This window comes from Acomys russatus, chromosome 8, assembly GCF_903995435.1.
Source record: "Acomys russatus chromosome 8, mAcoRus1.1, whole genome shotgun sequence".
NCBI classification, from domain to species: Eukaryota; Metazoa; Chordata; class Mammalia; order Rodentia; family Muridae; genus Acomys; species Acomys russatus.
This window is the reverse complement of record NC_067144.1, coordinates 3,466,015-3,484,324: the sequence shown is the minus strand read 5'-3', so window position 1 is coordinate 3,484,324 and position 18,310 is coordinate 3,466,015. Positions and strand designations below refer to the sequence as shown.

The 18,310-nt window shown below is 58.3% G+C and overlaps 2 protein-coding genes across 3 annotated transcripts; one reads left to right on the top strand and one right to left on the bottom strand.

Moving 5' to 3' along the window:
* The first annotated feature begins 1,129 nt into the window (after positions 1-1,129).
* Zdhhc8 (zinc finger DHHC-type palmitoyltransferase 8) lies at positions 1,130-15,098 on the top strand. 2 transcript variants are annotated; one of them, XM_051150657.1, is made up of 11 exons: positions 1,130-1,271; positions 7,056-7,177; positions 7,340-7,497; positions 7,581-7,753; positions 7,936-8,038; positions 8,367-8,458; positions 8,626-8,761; positions 9,072-9,192; positions 9,282-9,391; positions 10,599-11,596; positions 14,268-15,098. In XM_051150657.1, exons 1-11 carry the CDS (start codon positions 1,168-1,170, stop codon positions 14,479-14,481), a joined length of 2,331 nt encoding a protein of 776 aa, XP_051006614.1. In that variant the 5' UTR covers positions 1,130-1,167; the 3' UTR covers positions 14,482-15,098. The 2 variants fall into 2 exon arrangements, with proteins under 2 accessions (XP_051006614.1, XP_051006615.1); XM_051150658.1 differs by lacking the exon at positions 14,268-15,098 and adding an exon at positions 12,521-13,874.
* A 455-nt stretch (positions 15,099-15,553) lies between these two features.
* Positions 15,554-18,010, bottom strand: Ccdc188 (coiled-coil domain containing 188). Its single transcript, XM_051150659.1, has 8 exons — positions 17,477-18,010; positions 17,227-17,337; positions 16,906-16,962; positions 16,763-16,822; positions 16,594-16,658; positions 16,413-16,470; positions 16,084-16,133; positions 15,554-16,000 (listed from the first exon to the last, which is right to left on the bottom strand). Exons 1-8 carry the CDS (start codon positions 18,008-18,010, stop codon positions 15,814-15,816), a joined length of 1,122 nt encoding a protein of 373 aa, XP_051006616.1. The 3' UTR covers positions 15,554-15,813.
* Between the last annotated feature and the right edge of the window lie 300 nt (positions 18,011-18,310).

The window sequence follows — 18,310 nt, the reverse complement described above, 5'->3', positions numbered from 1 at the left end:
CAGAACAGAAATGTGTTCTTGCTGTTGGAAAGTTGGTTCTGTATCAAGGCATCCAGCCCTGAGCTGTGGGCCTCCAGGCCAAGGAGCCCCAAGCCTGTGGCAGTGTTGCAGGGAGGAGGTGGCTGCAGGCCTCTGGGTTTTGGCTATACAGAAGCACAGAACAGCAGCCAAGAGAACAGGATGAGGGGTGGGGGGGGGGGGGCAGGGGATGGGGAGGGGTGTCCCAGTATCTCCATCTGTGGAAGGGTGGGATATGAAGAGGCCTCCCAGACTGGGATGACCCTGCGGAATCGCCAGCCAGGATGCTGCCCAGGGCCTGAATAGGCTGTGTTGTTGTGGCCAAGGCTAGCCATGGAGTTTGACCTCGGCCTTACTCAAAACACACGAAGGCTGATCTGCCAGAGAAAGCCAATGCAGACGCCTTAACCTGCCTATCCGGTATTCTTGGAGGGCCGGTCCACCTTAAGCAGCAGTGTCCTGGCGCTGGCAGGTGGGATTTCCCGCGGGTGGGAGCATGCGCACCTTCTCTCTATTCAAGGCCTGAGCAGGATACTGGCACTTTTCCTACTGCACCAGCCTTGTAAAGGCGTTTCTCAGTCTCTTACCTACACATGCCCTCAGTCAAGCCTGTAGCCTGAACCAGGCCGTTGAGGGACTCGGTGGCTCAACTCCTGGTGTCTGGAGGGCTGCGAGTTGGGTAAGGTTTTGATAACACGATGTCCCTACCTTGTCACAGCAATCTCGCCCACACCCTAGTGATTGCCAGGGGACCTTCAGCCTGCTCCGGGACTGTGCTTGGGGAGCATGTAGGCCCAAAAGGGGTCCCAGGTTAGGGCCTGCGGCTGCAAGCAAAAAATCCGGGCTTCCCACAGCCCTGCCGGTCCAGAAGGTCGTGGCGTGTGCGTGGAGTGGCGTGCTAGCCTGCAAAAGAGAAGACGGCCGCCCGGCGCTCCGCCCTCGGCCCGCCCCCGCAGCGGCCCTGCCGCCGGGTCCACCTTAAGGGGCGCGCTGACATCAGCGCGCCGCCGCCGCCCGTGGGGTGGGATTTCCTCCGCTGCCGCTGCCGCGGATCCTGCGCCGCGTCCAGCCCGCGCGCCCGACCCCGGCCCGACCCGGCCGGCCCCGCCCGCCCGGCCCGGGGAGGGATGCGGCGGCGCGGCGCCCAGGATGCCCCGCAGCCCCGGGACGCGCCTCAAACCCGCCAAGTACATCCCGGTGGCCACGGCCGCCGCGCTGCTGGTTGGCTCCAGCACCCTCTTCTTCGTATTCACGTGAGTCGGCGCCGGGTCCAGCGGGGGGCAGAGTGGGTTCATGAGCCCCACGGAGAAGGCAGCGGGCTGAGCGAATCCGCAGGGGGAGGCGAGGGCTAGGGTCTGTGTTCAGGGCGCGCGGACAGGTGAGCGTTCTAGCAGGCCCTGGGTGTGGCTGCAGCCCTTCTTTCCCCCGGGGCTTTGGAATGGGACGCGTGTCACCCAGAGTCACCTACCCTCCTAGAGGCGGGTGGGAGCTGTGAGGCCCTCACGTCGCAGCCAGAGTGTAAAATCAAGTTATTCCTGTGATTCCCGCGTAGGTGTGGCCTGCCACACAGACGCGATTGACTTAGGGCCCTCTGCCCTCCCTGAGCACAACACTGTGAGAGGATGCAGACCAAGTTATGCCCAGGCCCCAGCACCTACACTTCTAGTTCTGGGGGATAAACAGACCTCAGAGGCCAGGCGTGGGGAGGGAGCAGTCTTGCCAGCCTGGCACCCAGCAGCTGCAGCCTTAATTTTTTTGATAGACTGGCTCACAGATCATGGGGTCAGTCATGATGGCCCCTAACCACTCATTTCTTTCTACAATACCAAAGCCTTGACACAGCTCAGGTGACCAAAGGGATGGCCGTTTGTTTCCGGGTGGGACAATCCCAGATGTAGGTGAGCCTAGGGTGGACCTGAGCCACCCTTTACACTTTGTAGAATTGGTGTAGCCGCGTTTGTGGGAGTCTGCATTCTGTGCCTGTTGGAGGAGGAGAGTCCTTACCTGGAGGCTGGGGTTGGGTGGGTGCCACCGGCTGCAAAGAGCAAGTTTAAAAAAGGCCTGTGTGGACGGGCTTATTTCTGGCTCTGAAGAGCCTGTGTGTTCTTGTCACTCAGATATTGTGGACTGTTGGGTTAAGGGAGGGGTGGTGGTTGGTGGGCTTAGGGAACTGAGACCAAAGGGGACACAGCCTGGAAAATCCAGTCCACTAGAGGTTGGAGTCGGGTTCTGCCTCAGTGCAGGAAGGTACAGATTGATCTGTCTCAGGGACAGATCAATGTCTTTTAACATGACTTTTAAAATTAAGACATGAAATATGGAAATAAAAGTTGTAAGAGAAATTTAAATCCTCCACCCCGTACTTTTCTTTCCTCGGAGGACTTCCATCGTTCCAGAAAGGTCCTTATGTGGTGGTTCCTGGGAACTTGACTGAGCCCCAAGCTCTGGTCCTGAGGTTACTACTGTTCCCCTGGGCAGTGCCTTCCCTGCTGTTCTTGAACCTGAAGTTCGGGTGCTCGTGAGGGGTGGGATTCTCTTTAAGGAGCAACCCTCTCTAACTTCGCCTGGCTTTGCAGTTGGGAGACTATGGTTTGACTTAGGCCCTGCCCTGCTCAGTCTGTGTGTACCCTCATCTGCCCTTCGGGTGAATCCCTGAGATGTGGCTATGGCTGGCCCTGACCTTACCTGCCCCCACCTGGCTCTGCTGGGGCACTCCAGGTGGCTCTACCAGACAGCTGTGCTGATTTGGGCTGTGCCAGGGTCAGGGCACGTGTGGTGGCCAGCCTGGGGTAGGTGTCTCTCTCAGGATAGGATTCATGCTCCTCTTAGTGCCTCCCTCCCACCCACCCTGTTTCTGGCACAGCCCTCTGACACCTCAGACACCAAGAAAAGGGAGTGGGGTCCCCAGCCTACCCTTGGGGCCCACGTTGGGGCCCGGAACTTTATCTGGAGGTGACCGACCCTCGTGTCTTCTCTTTGCACTACTGAGCGTGAACAGCTCCTCTCAGGGCACAATTTACTTACATGCCAAGAAGGGGAGCCTGAGGACTGAAGGACCAGGGACTCCCTCCCAAATCAACTTCTTTCTAGAATAGGCGTGGGGATGGGGGGAGTTGGCAGGGTGTGGGGGATGGGATAGTCTCCCTGGAGGTGGGGTGGGAGAGGAAGGTGGCTTCTAAACCCCTTTCCCCGGAAGCCTTCTGGGCTCTTGCTGGGGTGTCTGTCTCTGTGGTACAGTGCCAAGCTAGGACTGGTGTTGGGATGGGTCCAAAGGCCTCCTCAGCCCCCCAGATCCGCTTTTCAAAAGGACATGGCTAATGCATGCCAGAGGGTGTGGAGACTGCTGTGTTACAACCATTTGGGCACCTTGGTTGGTAGAGCTGGTTCAGGGGGTCCTGAGCTCTCTGCATTGTTAGAAACCTACCCTGGGACAGCGGACAGTCCGGCCTGTTCCCTAGAAGCCATGAGGGACGTAGGTAGAAGGCAACAACTGTGGCATAGTTTGAAAACCTCATGGATTCCCCTGCCAGGGCGTCCTGCTTTTGACAGAAATTACTGCTCTTCTGAGCCTGCTTCTGTCTGTCCGAATGTCTAGGGATTGGGCAGGTGGGTGTAGCTGCTTCATGCATGTCCAGGGTGAGTGTCCGTTGTTCTGTGCGGGCCCCAGGCACCCAAGGCCAGTGATGCTTTCAGACGGTGTTAATGAAGAACTTGATTAAAAGAAAATGTCTGAGTAAAAAATTTCCATTCCACATTTAGCTTTGGCAGAAGGCACCCCCTTTCTGGGCGGTGACTCTCGGCTGGCCTAGGCGGGGCTCTGGACCTCCACCTGGGTGGGGCACATAGTGATGGCTTGTGTTCTTGCCTGAGTTACTGTTGCTCAGGAGGCATCTTAGACCTAGGGTGCTTGGAGCCCCCAGAGCTAGGAACACAACACACACACACACACACACACACACACACACATGCCACACACATACCTAGTCCATAGCAGGGGTTGGGCCAGCCAGGAGAGGGTCTTTAGGAATGTAGCAGGTAGTGCCTTCCTGCTCACTGAAGACCAGATGCTCCACCTGCAGATGGAGCCTCTCTTCTGCCTGACTTTTTCTAACCCTCCTGCATGCTCAGGACTCAAAGTGGTGCTTTCAGGGATGTGTGCACTGGCTCCAGCTCGGCCCTCCTGGAGCCAGGCAGGGTGGGGCCAGCCTAGTGTGTCTGGTAGGCCCAGGCTGGAGTAGGGTGCATTTCACAGGCAAGCACTGTAACTGTCTCGAGCAGAGGGCTAAGCAAACAAGTACCTAGTGCTCCTACATGCCATATCCTTTGGGAACGCTGGCATGGCCTCAAGTATTCTCCTGTGTCCTCTGTGTCCTCACACCTCCTTTCAGTCTTCGGTGGTCCTTATGGGTGCTCGTTCTTGCCCTGACTTGGGGCCAGTGGGAAGCCCAGAGAGGCAGAGAGTTTGCCTGAGTCCCAGGGTAGTGGGCACTGACCTAGGTGAGACAAGCCTGAGGGGAGGCAGTGGAAGAAGAAGGGTATGTCACATGGCAGTGTCCACGTGTCCCTGGGTCCCTGGACATGAGCACATGTGCAGTTATGGCTACATGGTGTGTGTGTCCACATGCAAGTCATCCTGCCTATACCTGTGTCTGCAGCTGTTCACACATGTGGAATGGTTGTCTGTGCTTTCACTTATCTGTGAGCTGTAAATTTGTGCTTTTGTGTGTGCTTTGGGGCATGCTTGTGTGTACATGTGCTTGTGTCCATGTTTCTGCGTGTGCCAGTATGTGTTGTGCTCCCCATATAACCCTGTCCCTGCTCAGTGCATAGGCTTTCTGAGTCTGGACTCTTTCCAGACCCTGGCCGGGAGGCCACCAGAAACATCTAGAGAGGACAGGCGCCTGGTCCTGAACCTAGGTCAAGCTTTAGGGGCCTAGAGACGATGCAAGGACAGTGTCTTAGGTTCCAGCTCAAAGTGTGTCAGGAGGCCCTTTGACACCTAGCTGGGGCCTCACTGGCCCTACTGTGCGTTTATGCGAGTGGTGCTTGTGCTGGACAGAGGCTACCCTGCACCTCAATGGCACCCACCAGTGCCAACTGCCAAAGATGGCCCTTGCTCCTCAGGCAGCTCACTCAGGGCAACCGTCTGGCCCATGCGGTCTGCTGAGGAGCTGGAGAGGCAATGCAAAGTACAGACTTGCCAGGCTGGGGGCCGGAGGAGCACTCCAGCCCTGGGAGCTAGACCCTCTGCACTGCCGAGGCTAGCCCAAGTGAAAGCCAGGAGGCCTGAGGTCTTCAGCTTCTTGTTGATGCAGAGGGAGGACAGCAGTTGTCTCCACTTCGTGGCCAGGAAAGCCAAGGGCAAGGTGCTTCATGTAGGACAAGGTCCCCATGTATACCCTGACCTGCTTCCTCCACACCTGTCTCCCCTTTACAGCTGCCCTGGGACCCCTCACCATTTCTGTAGGGGGCGCTAGGGTTTGACACTATGCTTTTGACTTTCTAACATGGGCTCTGATTTTTCACTTTGTACCAGTGTGGAATCAGCGCCCCCACCCCCATCAGACACCACAGGGAACTAGTGTGTTCTACCAAAGTCAGGCTGGAGGGGACCCCGACCTAGGAAGGCTTGGCTGCTTCTCTCAGGTGTCTCCCCACTACCTACTGCTGGGCTGGCCATACTGTGGGGTGCCACTGTTGCTTTGCTGGACAGCATGGACGGCAAGGGGGAGGGGAGGCCACAGACATGTTTTCAGTGCCATCTGTGTGTCAGTCAGAGATTGAGAAGATAGTGTGTGGCATGTGAACACTCCAGGCTGACAGGGTGGGTGTGATCTGCTGGACCCTCGTGGCTGTGGCCTGTGCTGTTATGCTGTGTGTCCATCCTGGCCCAGGGAAGAGGATGGGGTATCATGGCTGGTGGCCCCATAGAGGGTGCTGCCGTGGGAAGCAGGAGCTTTAAATAGCCTCTTGCTTCCCACTAAAAATAGTTCTGCTGCCATGGAGGTGGTTGCTGGGGCGGCGGACCTGGCTCCTGGCCAAGGCAGGCGTGGGCACACAGTGTGGACTGTGCACTCGAGTGGCGGGTAGCTGCGGGCCCTGCAGGCTGCCACCATTACTCCATCTTGCGGTCAGAGCAGCCGGGAGGGAAACTCCACATGCCTGGCTCCGCAAAGGACCAAACACGGGCAGGAAAGTAAACTCCTGTGTGTACCCCACCACCTGCCTCCGCAGCCAGGAACACAGGAAACCCGGCTTCCTGAGCCAGGGGAGCTTCTAGAACCCAGTGGGTGGACTCAGTAGCCACCGCAAGGTCAGGATTGGGGTTTCAAGGCTTAGCGTGTCTCTGTGGGGGATTCTGGTCAGGGCTGAGGCAGGTGTGCAAAGTCCTTGCTGAGAAGCTACAGAGAGAGATGCCTTCTGGAAGGCTTCTTGGGAAAGTGGGGTGGGGGGCAACCTTGGCTCCCAAGTCCTGTGAGATGGTGAGAGGTCAGAAGGGTAGGGTGTGTGCTTTCTCAGTGTTTGAGGTCTTCTGTGCCGACCCAAAAGAAGGGTCTGCCAGGACCAGGGCTGTGACCCTGAAGAAAAGGGGGGGGAGGGTGTCCCCCATTAGTGGCTGAAGCAGTGCCCGTACTGAGGGGGCACAGGTCTGGCACGGCCTGACTCAAGCTGCTGGATAGTTCACTGGCCTCTGAGTTCTTTCTCACTCCTGTCTGGGTCCCTGCACAAATTGCAGCCGGGCTGTCTTAGCTCTATGGCCACCTCCAGTACTGTGACCCTAAGCTGATGGGCATCTCTGAGAGGTGTCCTCAGCTGTGACTTGTGTTCCAGACAGTGGCCCTGGGGTTGCCAGGGTTGGAGCTAGCCCAAGGAGCTTACTCTGGGCATGAGGAACACAGTCAAGGAGCAGTGGTAGCTAAGAACTGCTTGTGTGCCTGCCAGCACCCCTGCTGGTGGCCTGGTGGGCCCAGATGCACACCAGTGACCTTGCCTCCTTCACAGCCCCAGCTCTCTCTGCCCATCGTTGTCCATTGCAGGTGCCCATGGTTGACAAGAGCTGTGTCTCCAGCTATTCCTGTCTACAATGGCATCCTCTTCCTCTTTGTCCTGGCCAACTTCAGTATGGCCACCTTCATGGACCCTGGAGTCTTCCCCCGAGGTAGGGCCCTGCATGGGGCAGCTCATCCCCTTTTCGCTAGAATGTAAGTGGCTGACTTGGGTTTCCCGGTAGGTGGGCTGGGCAGAGATTAGAGAGGTCCTCTCCTGCTAGGAAGCTCACCTTCCTGTACTCTTGCCACCCTACTGGGCTCCTGACGTTCAGCGGACGAGGACGAGGACAAGGAGGATGACTTCCGGGCCCCACTGTACAAGAATGTGGACGTGCGGGGCATCCAGGTCCGCATGAAGTGGTGTGCGACATGCCACTTCTACCGTCCACCGCGCTGCTCGCACTGCAGCGTCTGTGACAACTGTGTGGAGGTGACCGCCCCCCGCCCCTGCCCCCACCAGGCCCTGCGCCCAGTTCCTGCCCTTCATGCATTCTGACATGCTGCCCCTGCCAGGACTTTGACCACCACTGCCCCTGGGTCAACAACTGCATCGGACGCCGCAACTACCGCTACTTCTTCCTGTTCCTGCTGTCACTCAGCGCACACATGGTGGGGGTGGTGGCCTTCGGTCTGCTCTACGTGCTCAACCACTCAGAAGGGCTAGGAGCCGCCCACACCACCATCACGTATCCTTATCCTCATGGGGTCCAGCCCAAGGCAGCATGTTCTGGGGGGTCAGTGGGTACATGGGTATTCCAGAAAGCATTGCTGTGCTTAGATGAGAGGGCGGCCACAAAACTGTCGATGCAGTATGTGGTGGGGAGGTGTCCCCATGTTCCTGCCTCAGCTCTTGGCCTTAACAGGCCAGCATGGCTGTCATGTGTGTAGCTGGCCTTTTCTTCATTCCTGTCGTCGGCCTCACTGGCTTCCACGTGGTACTGGTCACCCGGGGCCGCACCACCAATGAGCAGGTGCAAACCCTGTGGGCTGGGCCTCAGGAACCCTCATGTGAGGTTGCTTAGGCAGCTGTGGGAGGAGGGGCTCAGGGTGTGGGGCCATGGCTGCCCATCCCCTGCACACTTGCCACCCATGGACATTGTAACCACCAACTACTCCAGGCCTAGAAATGCTAATAGTGTCCTGCAAGGGCAGGCAAGGGTAGCCTGGGTATAGGGCGTTGCTGGGCCCACTTTGCCCATACTGCCTCCCAAGACCACTTCTAAGGACCCCCGCCTACCTTTGCCTGTATCCCCCGCTGTCCTGGATGGCCAGGCTGGCTGAGGGGTCCCATGTCCACAGGTGACTGGGAAGTTCCGCGGGGGTGTGAATCCCTTCACCCGAGGCTGCTATGGGAACGTGGAGCACGTGTTATGCAGTCCCCTGGCGCCCCGGTGAGGCCCGGCCTGGGCAGGGGGACAAGGAGGCCTGTTCTGGGTGTGGGGTGGGCAGCCTCGGACCCTCAGCCTAGTTCCTTTCTGCTCTGGCCAGGTGGGGCTGGCCCTGCCCTGGTCTGTTCTGGCCTGCTTGTCTGGCCACTGACCCTTCTGCCCTGGCACAGGTATGTGGTGGAGCCCCCCAGGATGCCGCTCTCAGTGCACCTAAAGCCACCCTTCCTGAGGCCTGAGCTCCTGGAGAGAGCTGTGCCCCTCAAGGTCAAACTTAGCGACAATGGGCTGAAAGCTGGCCGCAGCAAGGTGGGGGTCTGGACTGGAATGGTAACGGGGGTGAGAACGGGGTTGTGGGGTGTAGAGGTGGGGACAGGAAAGGAGAGGCAAGTTTTGTGCGTGTATCCAGAGTCACAGGAAGACACCAAACTTGAGCTGGGCACAATGGGGGCACATGGCTTTAATCTCAGCACTTGGGAGGCAGAGGCAGGTGGATCTCTGAGGCCAGTCTGGTCTTCAGAGCAAGTTCTAGGGCAGCCAGGGCAATACAGAGAAACCTCGTCTCGAAAACAACACCCCGCCCCCCAAGCTTCACTCACAGCTGCTGCCTTTTCTCTAGTCCAAGGGCAGTCTAGACCAGCTGGATGAGAAACCTCTGGACCTTGGACCTCCACTGCCCCCCAAGATAGAGCCTGGCACCTTTGGAAGAGATCTGAAGACCCCAAGACCTGGCAGTGCTGGTGAGGTGGAGGGCAGATGAGGAAAGGGACATGAAGTGAGCTTTGTGTGATTCTCCCCCCTCCCCCATGACTGTTGTCCCTCTTCCCAGAGAGTGCCCTGTCAGTACAGAGGACCAGCCCTCCAACACCTGCCATGTATAAGTTCCGGCCAGCCTTCTCCACTGGTCCCAAGACACCCTTTTGTGGACCTAGTGAGCAGGTAAGGCCAGACTCTGCTTCTGAGAAGGGCCCCCAACCCTGAAGACAGCTCCCCCTCTGGGAAAGTCCCGTCCCTGAGAGGGACCTGCTGCTGGGAAAGGTCTGCCCCTGGGGAGAGCCTTGTTTGGTCACGGTGTCCTGTTCCCATTCTGTGTTTCTAACAAGGCCATACTGTCAGAGAGTTGTCATGTGCGCGCTGGCAGCTCTCCATGCTGTGGGCATACTGAGCTGAGGTCCCATGGAGGGGAGCATCCTGGCCTGGCATCTCTGTTTTCTCTACTGGCATTGCCCATACACCAGGCGGGAAGCTTCCCCCTCTAGCAGTTAGGATGGCTGGAATTCCACCATTAGTCATTTTGTAAGGCCCACGGGAAGCCCTCAGAAGAATTGAAGGTTTGTTTGAAAAAGCACATTTATTTTCCTGAGTTAAGTACTTCTTTGTCTGTCGCTGTGGGACAGCAGTTTGTGGAATGATCCAGAACTCTGAGTGTTCCCAAGGCTGCCATCCCGAGACTAGCTCCACACATCTAGACCAGCTCTCCCCTGGGGGCCTCCTTACCTGTCTGGGCCATTGGGTGAGAGTGAGCCTGAGCCCCTATGGGCAAGGGGCCATCCTGGGGGCAGTAGAGCAGTGCAGGCTGGGAGGTTGGGCCATCGCCTCCCTGTGACTGACTGCACCCCATGAAGGACTCCATAAGGCGCCTGAGTACACCAGGACAACAGTTACTCTTACAGGCTTTGGAATTTGAGAGGCCTGTGGCTCGGTTCTAGTCAGACAAAAAAAAAAAAAAAAAAAAAAGCCCCTCTACCCCTTCAAGGCTTCTAGTTACCCATGGCTGTGGCCACTCTGGGTTGGAAAGACTCATAGACCTAGTGTCTGGGAAAGCCCGGCCTGGCCTTCCACCACGGAGATCCACCATTGGTCGCTTAAGAAGGGTCCACGCAGCCTCTCTTAGTGATTGTGGGTGGAGGCAGGCCCCACACTACCTTTCCTGGGAACTCGGAGCTGACTCTGCTGTTGTAAATTTTATCCATAGTAGGCACGAGAGGGGTGTGGGCTAGGGATGGGAACCTCTTGCTCTAGATTGTGTCAGCTGCCCTTACTTCTGTGGCTGGTGTACTGAAAGGCAGCCTCAAGAGTTCTTGGTGCTATAAGGTCAGGTGAGTGGGGGTGGGGGGCAGTATGAGAGTACCCTGTCCTCCTACAGGTCCCAGGCCCTGACTCCCTTACTCTGGCAGATGACAGCACCCACAGTCTAGACTTCGTGTCTGAGCCCAGCCTGGATCTCCCGGACCACGGGCCTGGTGGTCTGCATCCTACCTATACCCCTTCCCCGCCCCTCAATGCCACGGATGCCTTCTCAGGTGCCTTACGCTCCCTGAGTCTCAAGGCTGCCAGCCGGCGGGGTGGGGACCACATGACCCTACAGCCACTGCGCTCTGAAGGTGGGCCCCCCACCCCTCACCGTGGTCTCTTCCCTCCCCATGCCCTGCCCAACCGAAATGGCAGCCTGTCCTATGACAGCCTACTTAACCCTGGCTCTCCCGGAAGCCACGCATGCCCCACGCACCCCTCCGTCGGCATGGCCGGCTACCATTCACCTTACCTGCACCCTGGGCCATCAGACCCACCACGGCCCCCACCCCGCAGCTTCAGCCCTGTGCTGGGTCCCCGGCCTAGAGAGCCCTCTCCTGTGCGCTATGACAACCTGTCTCGGACCATCATGGCCTCTATCCAGGAGCGCAAGGACAGGGAAGAACGCGAACGGCTGCTGCGCTCTCAGACTGACTCACTCTTTGGCGATTCTGGTGTCTATGACACACCCAGCTCCTACAGCCTGCAACAGGCCAGTGTGTTAACGGAAGGTCCCCGTGGCTCTGTGCTGCGGTATGGCTCCAGGGATGACCTCGTGGCTGGGCCTGGCTTTGGTGGTGCCCGCAATCCTGCCCTGCAGACGTCGTTGTCCTCACTGTCCAGCTCCATGAGTCGGGCACCTCGGACATCTTCCTCCTCCCTACAGGCTGACCAGGCCAACAACAATGCCCCGGGACCCCGGCCTGGCAGTGGTTCACACAGGTCACCTGCCCGTCAGGGCCTGCCTTCCCCACCAGGCACGCCCCGATCACCCTCCTACGCGGGCTCCAAGGCTGTCGCCTTCATCCACACGGACCTCCCGGACCGACCACCCTCACTGGCTATGCAGAGGTGGGTATCCAGAAGTATAGATGGGTTGCCTCATTCAGGACCCCTCATGACCTGGTTCTCCCAGCGCATCCTACAGACCCATGGTTGTCTGTAGGAACAGGGCAAGGTGGGTGGGCCTTAGCTTGCCTTCAAGGCTTCTAGTTACTCGTTTGGGAAGGTCTGGCCCTGGGTACACTATGAGTGTGGGAACACACATTTGCGTACTGAGCCAGCACAGACTTGGCTGAGAGCCCGCCCTGGAGCGAGCTTTACATGAGCCTCTGGACTTCCAGCTTCCCAGGTTTTAATGCATGCTCGGCATGCTGAGATTGAGGGACATTGCCTCGCCACAACTGGTATGGACTGAGCATGCAGCCCCAGACAGCAGGGCCTCCATGCTTAAAGACAGGCAAGGACAGGAAGGACCCCAGGAACCTGAGTATCGTTTTCATTGTTTTGGTCTCAGGTGAGGCCTGAGAGGAGACCCCTGTTTAGGATATGGGGCTACAGAGGGTCCATGGGGCATCCCCAACTTTTCTCAGGAATGATGAGATGGGGAGACCAGCTAGTGTCCCCTCAGGGGAACAGTAGTAGCTCTGAATAGACCAGAGGATAGGCGTGATCCTCTCATTTCCCAGAGAGGCTGGGAGAGAGCTGTGTGTCCACTAGTGGGCTTCCCAACTTCAAGCCCAGTGGGCAGGGTAGGGCCCAGAAACTCAGCCTTAGCTGCTCTTTGCCTGATCCAACTAGGAGAGATCAGGGTACCCGTGAGGATGATAGCAGTTCTGGCAGTGTCTGTCTGTCCTGTGACAGCATAATCCTAAGGGCAAGGACTGCCCTGGGTCCAGGACACAGCGCTCGAGTCCACATCTGCATGTGTCCTAGCGCCCACTGTCCTGTGTTCACTGTGTGTGCACGTGTGTGTATGTGCTTGTTTTGATGCAGGGATCACCCTCAGCTGAAGACCCCCCCAAGTAAGCTTAACGGGCAGTCCCCAGGCATGGCCCGTCTGGGGCCTGCCGCCAGCCCCATGGGGCCCAACGCCAGCCCTGCCCGGCACACGCTGGTTAAGAAGGTGTCCGGCGTGGGTGGGACTACGTACGAAATCTCGGTGTGAGAACTGACCACCACTCATCTGCTGTGATTCCACGGGGACCAGGACCCCCCACAGTAGCTCCCCAACCCCATCAAGTTCTCTGCCCCAGGGAGAGGAGGCTACCCAAGCCTGGTGTGGACACATCTACAGGAAAGCAAGCCCTGCTGCCACAAGCTTGTGCTCCGGCCTCTGTCTGTTCATCCACTTATCTACTCACAGGGCAGGTGGAGCCAAGGCTGTGGGCTGTGATGGCGACCTGGACTGCCGCCTCCATCAGCCAAGCTCAGCCCTGCACCCTGTTGCCCTCATTCCCCGAGGCCAGTCCCCAACAGTCATCCCATGGGCCTACCCACTCCTGTGTGGATGGGTTGCTGCAGCCCTGTTTTCCCAGCTGCTCCTGATACATGGCCTTTCACTGACTAGCTGGTAGCTTGTTGCTTGGCAAGGCCTATGCTTTGCAGGGAGTGTAACTTTGGCCTGCTCTGGGCTGGGATGGATGGATGGATGGATGGATGGATGGATGGATGGATGGATAATCCAGCTGTAGCAGGGGTCCCAGCTCCCTCTGTTCCTGTCTTGCCTGGCTGGTGGGTTTATGTCCCTGTGTCTGTATGCTGTGCTGCCGTACCACGTCTCATGTGTTAGTGCTCGGCTACCACTGTTCATCAAAGCCTTAACTTCTGCTTTTATGCTCTTGTGGGAGGTGACGGGGGTGTGGGGTGGGGGTTGGCCAGAGAAGAGAGGGGACCAGATGCTGCCCCAGGGACTAGTGGGGCCTAGAGCCCCTTCCCTCCCTCTCAGGCCTTCCCTTCCAAACTGGAGAGTCCTCACCCCAAAGCATACAGAGTTCCCAGCACTGGCTCGGCCAGCGCCGCTGGAAAGCACATCAGGAAGGGGTCATTTCTCCCCCTGGCATCAGGGACCCGAGTAAGCACATGGCAGCGTCCGCTTGCATTGTGTCTGTCTTATGTTTTTATATTTACATCTATATATCTATAATTTTATTAAAAAAAGGAAAATCATTTTGATCCTTTCCTTGGGCAAGGCTATGGCTGTGGGTGCAGGGTGGGTGTCAGGAAAGGGGTTGGCCAGCTGGCACAGGGTGGCACATTCCTCTTGATCATTTCTGCTGACATGCCAGGTCAGGCCTAGTTGGTAACGGACCTTCTGCTGGTAAGTGCAAAGGCCTCTTATCCCAGTCTCTGTCATGTGTCATGTCAGACAGCAGGGTGTTTGGTGAAAGGCTAGGACCATAGCTGCCTCCTGGGAATCCAAGGCACCAAAGGGCTTGGAGCAGGTGTAATGGAGAGTGCACACAGGGCCAACACCTGTTGAGAAACCCTACAGAAAGTACTTTCTAGAATGCACTCTTCCATGCCATCTGCCAAGGGAAGGGCAAGGGAGTACCAGAAAGCCACGTTTTCCTGAGCTGGGGCTCAGAGCAGAGCTGGAAGAGGGCTGGGCAAGGTCTAGTGTTTCGGGGAGGGATTTCCAGCGGGGAGGTGTCCAGAGCCTGTGGCCGGGGGTGGGGGCGCATAGCTGTACCCCTGCTGACCTCCACCTTTCTGCTTCTCTCTCACGGACATCGGCCCACAGGGGGCGAATTGGCACCTGTAGCCGTGGATGGGGGTGGCGTGGTCCGCCTAGGGGGACTCCTGGCCTGCACCTGTGCCACCTTGGCCATCCTGAGGATCACCCGCCACCGCTGCGGGCCCCCTGGAGCGTGGCCGCTGGGGCGGCCCCCCGTGGGACCATTTGTCGGCTACATTCCGCTGCATCCAGCCTTTTCCCCAGCCTCTCAGGTCCCTAGCAAGACACCAGTAGGTGGCTCTAGGGCATGGACAACCTGCTGGGGACCCAGAAGACCAGGCTGCTGCAAAGCTTGGAGTGGGGCTGGATGTAGCCTGGGATGCCTGTCCGTTCCCTGTCAACCAGCCACATCTTGACTGAGCAGGCTGCTAGGCCCATGGCCCTGTGTCCAGGTGACCTCAGGAAGTACCCCCACTTGCTGCAGGAGTTCCGTGCCCTACTGGGGGTAGCCTCAGAACTGGGAACCAGCATGACCTTCACCCCAACTTCCCTAGCCCTTCCAAGCACTTTAAGCCACTTCTTCCAGGGAGCCCAGGCCTCTGTGGGTTGAGCTGGGGTGGGGGTCTCAGGTCACCGCAGGTTACTGCACCCCTCCACTCCACTCCAAGCACATGAACAGATGCCTTAAAGTCCTGGAGCTGCCAGCCAGCCTGGTGGACCATGGATTTGGTCCATCCATCTCTGCCTCTTGCCTGCTCTGACCCCACCCAGGTCATCTGCATCCAGGGGTGATACCTCTGAGAATACCCAAGCCTGTGGGGGGCCTAGATGCCCGTAGGAGGAGGGCAGAACAGAACCTTTGCCAACTTTCACACAAAGGCCCTGTCCTGGGGTCATGTCCAGGCAGCAGTCCTTTCTCCCATCCGGGGGTACAAATGCCACAAAGCATTTTGTGTTCTACAGGATTACCCTCCCTCAACTTCCTTAATAAATTTTTCTTTGCTTACCTCCATGGCACTATCCAGCAATGTGAATGCCCCTATTTTAGCCTAGGACAGTGCCAGGAGGCTGAATTAGAGGCCATGGATTGAGGGGTCGATAGCCCCTTGCAGAGCTGACAAGATGAGGGTGGGTCAGCAGATTTGGGGCTCTGACTTCTAAGGTCCTTAGGAGGGCCTGGTCCAGGAGAGCAGGAAGGACCCTAGTAACTCCCCAGCTGTAGCCTTTTAGGAAAGACCATCCTGCCACACCTTCAAGCTCCTGGGCCGTTTGTGGAGAAATACCCTTTGGAGCAGGTAGGAGCCAACACTCATCTGAAGCAGGGCCCCCACCACCAAACCCCTACTACCACTAGACCAACTCAGAAAGTCTCTAAACCTCTGGCCCCAAAAGCCCCAGTTTCCATGGAAACAAGCTTACATGCAAAGTGTGTCATGACTGTATATCCAGCTGCAGGCCCAGCCCTCAGGACTAGTCCCTCCTCCATCTTTCTCTGCAGCTCCTGATAGGGATTGTGTGCAGAGGAGCTGTAGGCAGGGGTCAATAAGGCCACCGGACACCCGGGGCAGCACCAGCCACCTGGCCTTCTTGCTGGAGCTGCCGGATTTCCGGTCTAGAAAGGCAGGAAGTCGTCCACTTCAAGGCGCAAGAAGGGGCTCAGGAGGGCCCTGAGTTTCCAGACGGCAGCTCTGCTCAGCAGGGGTGGCACCAGCCCCTCGAAGGGCGCGGGGTCCACCACATACACGTAGGCAGCTGTGCAAGCCAGCAGAGCACCCAGCAGCAGCCTCAAGGCCAGCAGCCTGCAAGCGGTGGCAGTTAAGGGGTAGGGAATGCCCACAGGGGTGATTCTGGGGGACTGGGCTCTGCCCAGAGGGTGACCTACCAGAGCTGGCCCTTTAGGCCCTCGGAACATCCCAGCTGTGGCCTGCCTTTCTGTCAGGGAGGGGGTTGAGTCAGAACCTGTCCTCAGTACCTTGGGGACCCTGGGGGAGGACAGATCCCTAGCCCTGAGTTGCTTACAATAAACTCGGACTCCACTGTGGGTCAACCCAGCTGTGCCCGCTTCCCTTCCCAGGGGTAATCTCTTGCAGCCGCTGTGCTCTCTCTAGCCCTGAGACCTGGTCCCTGTGGTCCATTTCTCAGAATCTCTCTAGCAGTTCCCCGGGGGGGGGGGGGACTCAGGAATCAGGGAGGGATGGGGTGGGGACGTACCTCCAAGCATGACGCCTGCTGCTGTTTCCTGGCCTGAGTGCGGCAATGGGCCCTCTCCCTGAAGGAGTCACACTGTCAGGATCCTCTCCCCCAGCCTGACACCACCCCTGCTGTGGGACTGGAGATCAGAGAAGAGGCCACCCCATCCCGACCTGGCTCAGCCCAGGGTCCCCCGAATCACCCCAGAATCTCCAGCTGAATGTCTTCCATCTGATCTAACACACCCCGGATGTCCTTCTTGAGGTTCTAGGAGGCAGAGGAAGTGAAGCCAGTCCTCTCTGTCCCGCCACTGTGCTCTACCCACTGCCTCTCATGGCTGTCACCCCTACCATGGCCCTATGATGACCTACCAGGAGTCCGGTGGCCTGGTTGTTCAGAGCCATGTGCACTTCAGCCACACCGTCCCACACCTGGGAGCAGGGAATTGAGGTCTGCCTCACTCAAGGAGCAGGATAAAGCAGGGCCTCCCTCCCACCACAGGCCAAGCAGGCACCTCAGTAATGGCCATCTTCTTCCGCTCAAAGGACAGTCTGATCTGTTGCAGCTCATTCTGGGTGGGGAGCAGCAGTGTGGGCACAGGAATCCGCTCCCCAGGCCCAAGCCCCTCTCCCCAGGGTCCACCTGGGATTGCTGCACAAAAGACTCCCTACCCCCACCCCCACCCCCACGGCAGAGCTGCACAGGTGCCGTGACTTCCAGGGGCCAGGTACTGGCTGCCTCGGGCCTGTGGGAGAGCCCTGGGGTTATGCATGCCCAAGGCTGTGGATAGCTGGAGGTGCTGCTGCATGGTCCGGGACTGTGTGTTCCTGCTTACCCAGGCCAGGGCTGTGCAGCTTGAGTGCTCCGTACACAGAGGCAGGAACTGCTGCTGCCCAGTCCCCAGGAGGGCTCCCAGCTGCTCCCGGAGGTCCTGGTTCAGCCTTTTCTGCATGGGGAGGGCAGAGGGGGTGCAAAAAGATGGGAGCCACGTGTACTGGTTGCTTCTCAGGCAGAAAGCCAAAGTCCCCCCATTGCGCTGCCTGCCCCGCCCCTACCGTGTACATTGGCCCGTGGGATGCACTCACCAGGCTGTGGTTCTCCTGCTCCAGCTGCAGGCAGGATTGCTCCGCCGACCTCAGCATCCCGCTCTGCAGCTGTGTGGAAGCTGTCCTGGATGAGGCTATGGCCCCTCCCCTGGGAGGCAGGGTTGGGCATGGGCAGGGTCTGGGTCCTGAGGTGGGGGGTCCTGTCTGCCTGGGTGGCCCCTGCTCATGCCTTGAGTGCGGGGGCCAGCCCCACTCTACTTCAGCCTCCACTTCTTGTCTGGACCCTGCTGGCTCTCGAGCTCTCTGTCGCGGCATCTCTCCTTCTTCACTTGACAGAAACATACCAGGGGCCTCTCGTCCCACTCTGGATCCTCCACCCCCTGTCCCTGGAGCTGGGAAAGGTCTGGAAGACTCTAATGACTGAGTGGACTGAAGGGGGGCCAGACAGGGCCACCTTACAAATCCCTGACAGGGCTGATCCAGGCATCCTCCATGGCTGCTCGAAACTGGGGCTGGGGGACACTGGGTGGTGTGAGAGTGTCCGCAGGGTCCCAGGGGTTTGGGCCCCTCCATTCCTCCCTGTGACCCCTTCCTGACCCCAGGTCCGGGCTCTGGCCTGGCTGACCTGCCACTCTCTTTGAGGGCACTTTAGATGTCACTCCGGTTCACAAGTCTATCCAGGGTGACAGTCACAAAGGCCTGGGGTACAGCCAGGGAGGTCACAATGGGCTGGGCCCAGGGCTGGGGCAGAAGGGAGGCTAGAGCGCCCCAGCCCTGCTCTCAGTGCCCCTGGAACCCCTGCGACTGTGTCTTTTCTCTGTGTGAGGAAGAATGTTCATGGTGCTCTGGGGGAAAAAAAAAAAAAAAAAAAGC